Source organism: Ostrinia nubilalis, chromosome 11 (genome assembly GCF_963855985.1).
Source record: "Ostrinia nubilalis chromosome 11, ilOstNubi1.1, whole genome shotgun sequence".
In the NCBI taxonomy this organism is placed as follows: domain Eukaryota; kingdom Metazoa; phylum Arthropoda; class Insecta; order Lepidoptera; family Crambidae; genus Ostrinia; species Ostrinia nubilalis.
The window spans coordinates 13153137-13157969 of NC_087098.1; the positions used below are offsets into that span (position 1 = coordinate 13153137).

The 4833-nt window shown below is 37.2% G+C and overlaps 1 protein-coding gene across 1 annotated transcript; it reads right to left on the bottom strand.

Annotated features, from left to right (window-relative positions):
- Positions 1-2903: 2903 nt before the first annotated feature.
- LOC135075899 (microsomal glutathione S-transferase 1-like) lies at positions 2904-3391 on the bottom strand. The gene has a single exon (XM_063970359.1). The coding sequence runs from the start codon at positions 3312-3314 to the stop codon at positions 2910-2912; it is 405 nt and encodes a 134-aa protein (XP_063826429.1). The 5' UTR covers positions 3315-3391; the 3' UTR covers positions 2904-2909.
- Positions 3392-4833: the final 1442 nt, after the last annotated feature.

Here is a 4833-nt window from a genome sequence, read left to right on the forward strand (position 1 = left end):
TCACCACTTACTGTAGGTAGATACCATTCAGAACTTAAGAGTATGTGTCAAATGAAATGAACTTTCAAACTACACTAATTGATTCAAATAACCAGACCCAGTAACGCAATTCAAACTTTGTAGCAATAAGCAAAAACGAGAATAATTACATTCCACGTCCGCACGGGGTTTCGATTCGCTGACGTGGGTCGGGAAGTTTTTGTGTCGCCACAGTTATGGTTAAACTCCGCATATGCTGCGAGCTGCGACCAATTAAGTGATTAAAACACGTTGCTTCCCTCAGGAGAGTCCAGACTTCTCTCTCTCTCTTTCTCTGACTCTTGAATTTATTGGTAGACGTGTCAGAAGTACAGTTAATTTCTGCCTTCTTGAGATAGAAGCGCAGTTTGCGATATTTTTTGTAGTCTCAAGATGCATTCAGACCAACGATATTCAAGAATGTTTTTCGTTAACGTTACGATGTTTTTAAATGAAGCGAACAGTAATCGACGTTGCGTTTATTTACATAAAAAATAATAAGCATTATCTAAAGTATAGCGATATATTTAGTTTCAGATGCTACTCTACTCTAAAATTTGAATACTTAATTATAATAATGGATTTTGGCTAAGGCTAAAATTTCATAATAATAAAGACGGATCAGAAACACGACCAGTGTAAAATTTAACGCAGACAAACTAATTGGTAGTCAATTAAAGAGATACGATCCAATTAAGATCTCAAAGTGGCAAGAGAGGGGCCTGTGGCTTGGACACCTTTCTCAAAATAGGGATATAATTTATTAGATATTATTTTACTAATAGCAAGTTTAAAATTAAATGATTACAAAATGTGTTTTCCTCAAAGTGCTCGTAGCGCTACACTTAAGGATTTTCTTTTCTTTAAAAGCTGATGAATAACTTGTTCTTAACTAACTTCTAGTTTCAATAAACTATAAAGTTAATGAAGCTTAAAATCTATGCAAAATATCGCGACAAAACTATTTTAAGACCACACGGGTAGCGTAAAAAAATATTGGCTTCACGTGCTTTCAGCAAATATTTAGCCGACCTTAGATTTCGGCGGTGATAAAAATACTTTTACGATCGAAACGTTCCCGCTTTGCGACTATCTGTCACGTATCAAAAACTTTATCGCTGCCCTTAGACTCTATCGTTGGGTGTAGTGTACACAGGTCACAACTATACAAGGTTCACAAAAGTGATTGAAGACTCCTCCCGTTTATGCTATAAAAGGCGAAAGAGGGAGCAATATCCGAAGCATTTCCTAAACTGTAGCCAGCCAAAACCTCCATTGGCTTCTGGTAAATTGAAGAGAGTCGTGTTCAATCACCATCATTATTATCATTTCAACCATAGCACGACCACTGCTGAACATAGGCCTCCACCAAAGATTTCCATATTAGCCGGTTGGTAGCGGCCTGCTTCCAGCACCTATACCTAATAGGTAACCAGTTCCTAACTTAGAAAAAATTTTACTTTTTAACCGACAACAAAAGGAGGAGGTTCTGAATTCTGTTGGTTTTTTTTTTGGAGTAAATATGTGAGTGTCCTGTGTTTTTTCCATGGTAGCCTGGAAACCTTTTCCAATCTCCACATCAATTTAAAAGTTCAAGTACAATTTCATTGTTTTTCAAGCGTCGTGAGCACTCCCCCCAAATCTAGAATCAAAATAATGCAAACCGTACACGTGAGCAAAACCTGGAATTATTTCAATAGACGCTATAACTCTCTGTAATACCAAATTTATACAGTAGCAGAGATTACGTGACATGATTTAAGAAATGGAAAAGCAAAACGCTTGGTGCGCATTCATGGCGGGTATTATCCTTACCTTTCTTCGCGCCTTCGTTGAGAGTTTAATAAATTATTGAACAAAACAGTCTTTTAAAAATTGAATAAAATATTTGGTTTTGCTGAGTGCTTGGAGGATATTAGAATTGGAATTTGTATTGGAAAAAGCCTGCTCAGGGCGGAGCATTGTGTAATAATTTATGTGCAGAATTAGACCTATTGTGTTTGATGTAATTGAAATAAAGAAAGAAATAAATATTTATTACAATGTAGTATAAAATGTAGTATAAAATGCTATAACACTAACATCTCTCTATCATAATTATATTATACAGCACGCTACGGTGGTTGACGATGGAATGTCCCACTGATCTACACTATACTACAAGAGGTATTTTAACTGTGAAACTATATTTTAAAGAGCTTCAACTTCCTTTTAATAGTCCAGCACAACCAGCAACTTTCCGCGAACGTATCGTGGGGGTGGGCCCACGTGTACAAAGTTTTCTGGCTTTAAATAGTCATAATACTGCCCACTCGAATACTCTGGTAAAAATGTTATTCTTAACAACATCTGGAATTAAATATCAGATTCAAAAGTTCTAACTTCAAAGAAAAAACTCTATCGTTTTTTTTGGAAGCAAAACAAACGAAGCGCTCAAAGGCTAGTAAGAGATAAAGTCTAAAAATTGAAATCAACTCTAGAGAAGCACTGTATTCTTTTTTTTTTAATTGCAAAGTGAAGATTAAACAAGTTAAGCTGTTGAAATACTTTCATGTTTAGTCAAAGGAATTAAAAATGTTGCAGAAGTCTGAAATTAGCTGAGCTACAGCATCAAAACAGTCAACCTAAATCTACTTAACTTTTTGTAAGGAACATTGTAAAATGTAGAAAGTAAAATAACGGAACAATAGTGAGAGGCTTACTCGCGTTCTAAGTGACTTTACTTATTTTCCTGAAATAAAAACTCAATATCAACGAATTGGCTTGTTAAATTTGTATAAAAATGAAGTAAAAAGTGAAATAAGCAAAAAATCCTTTATAAACATGGATTATGCATGGGGATTATGTATACATACAATAAACAACTCATACAGACGTCGTACTATTTATTTTCACAAAGCCTTCCTATAGAAATACACCACCCAGACCGACATGTAACACGTTATGAAGTACGAACCGATCAGCGCTAGATCAGTGAAGAAAACTGGCAGTGGTTTCGTTGCGTATCCTAGTATCACCACCAGCCTTGCTATGCTGTAGAGCCTGAACAACGTGACGCCTAGACTTGTGGGGGGGTTGGTGGTCACGTATAGAGCTCCAACTATCCAGAATGGGGCTAGGTTCTTGAGTTCTGATAGATACGCTCGCCGCACGATGTCTGGGTTGTCGAATATGCCCTTGTTCACCCACGTCATGGCGGCTAATGGACTGAGAGCCAGCAGCTTTATAGCGAGCAACGCCGCGTGCACCATGTAAGTCTGCGTGAGGGGGTTGTCCAAGGCGATCGTTATCTGCATCGAAGAGAGCGCTAAGCGCGGTTTTCTAGGTACGAAGTTACATTATTGAATTTGTTGTTGTTATTGACAGTTACATTTCTCATTGCGATACTGTCATGTCCACAGATGACAGTTATGTCATGTTTGAACGCTGCGTTTCATTTCATCAACTCAGGATACTTTAGGTTTAAATTATTAAAAATGCTAATAAGCGTATTGTCTTTCTTAGCGTTATCAGAAGAAAAAAGAAGCTATAATCTTGCAACAAACCAATTTAACTACTTCTTAATTTATAATAGTAGAATTTTTAATCACTTTTCAATTATATTCTCCTCACTTCCCTCTTTATTATGGTGAGGTATAAAAAATTAGGACAATATTAAGTTGCTAAGACAAAATAACCCGGTATGACAAACTTTACTTCAAAGAAACAATTCCAGCCCACAGTTATGAACCGTTCAGATTTTTACCTAAGTCACGAATTACCTTTATCCTTATTTGTAGCATACACAAACTTCTGAAGTCCTTTCCCCTTGAATGAATTTCTGGCGGAAAATCAACAAGTACCAAAAACTTCAAAGACGAATTTAGATGCAAACAAAACACCGTGAAATCTCAAAGTTACTTTTATATTGACTCAGCGTAAAAAGGTTAAGTAAACACAAAGTTGGAGACATTTTATGTTAAGCCTCTGCCCGGTCAAAGTTGGAATTATTAACTTTCTTTGATTTTAAATGTTGCTCATTTCGGATCTCTTCTTCACGGCGATTGGTTCGGGGTAATCTCAGAAAGTCAAGCTTACAAAACAATCACTGATCTGTTTTAATCCTTTACAAAGCAGCTCTGTAAGTATAGACTACGCAGCCGCCCATGTAGCTGGTGATAGCGAAAGACACGAAGAACGCCATTTCCACAGCCATTTTAGGTAACCTCTTCACATACCCCAAGGCAGCCACGAATCTTGCAAGGACGAATACTCGGAGTAGTATGATCGCTGTTACGTGGTCTGGTGAAGTCGTCATGTATAGCGCAGCGACGAGCCAGAAAGGCGTGAGGTTCTTCAAGTCGCTTAGATTCGCGCGTTGAATTTTCTCTGGATTGCACACCAGTGAGGCCAATGGAGCCAGGGCCAGGAGTTTCAAGGCCAAAATGGCAGAGTACAGAAAATAACTTTGCATTAGATCTGTACATGGCAGGGCACATGACATTTTCGACATTTGGAATGCTTTTTGCCTCAGAACAATAAATTGTTCCGAGTTTTCGTGGATTATTTCACTGACAATTTGGCGGTGTATGTCATTCTGATTGACGGCTAGAGAGTAAAGAGATCTATGACTCATCGTTAATCTATGAGATATTTTCATCAAAAAAGTTTGATTGCTTCGAATTCCCGTATGAAAAGACTCTCTGACTCTACTGTGGTAAATAAATATCTGCGTATGTATTAACTCTAAAGGTTTTTCTTCAAATAGTAAAAGGAAACCATTCTTACATTATTTCCTTCGATTTGCCTTTAGTGCAAATATATTGCAGCATTCTA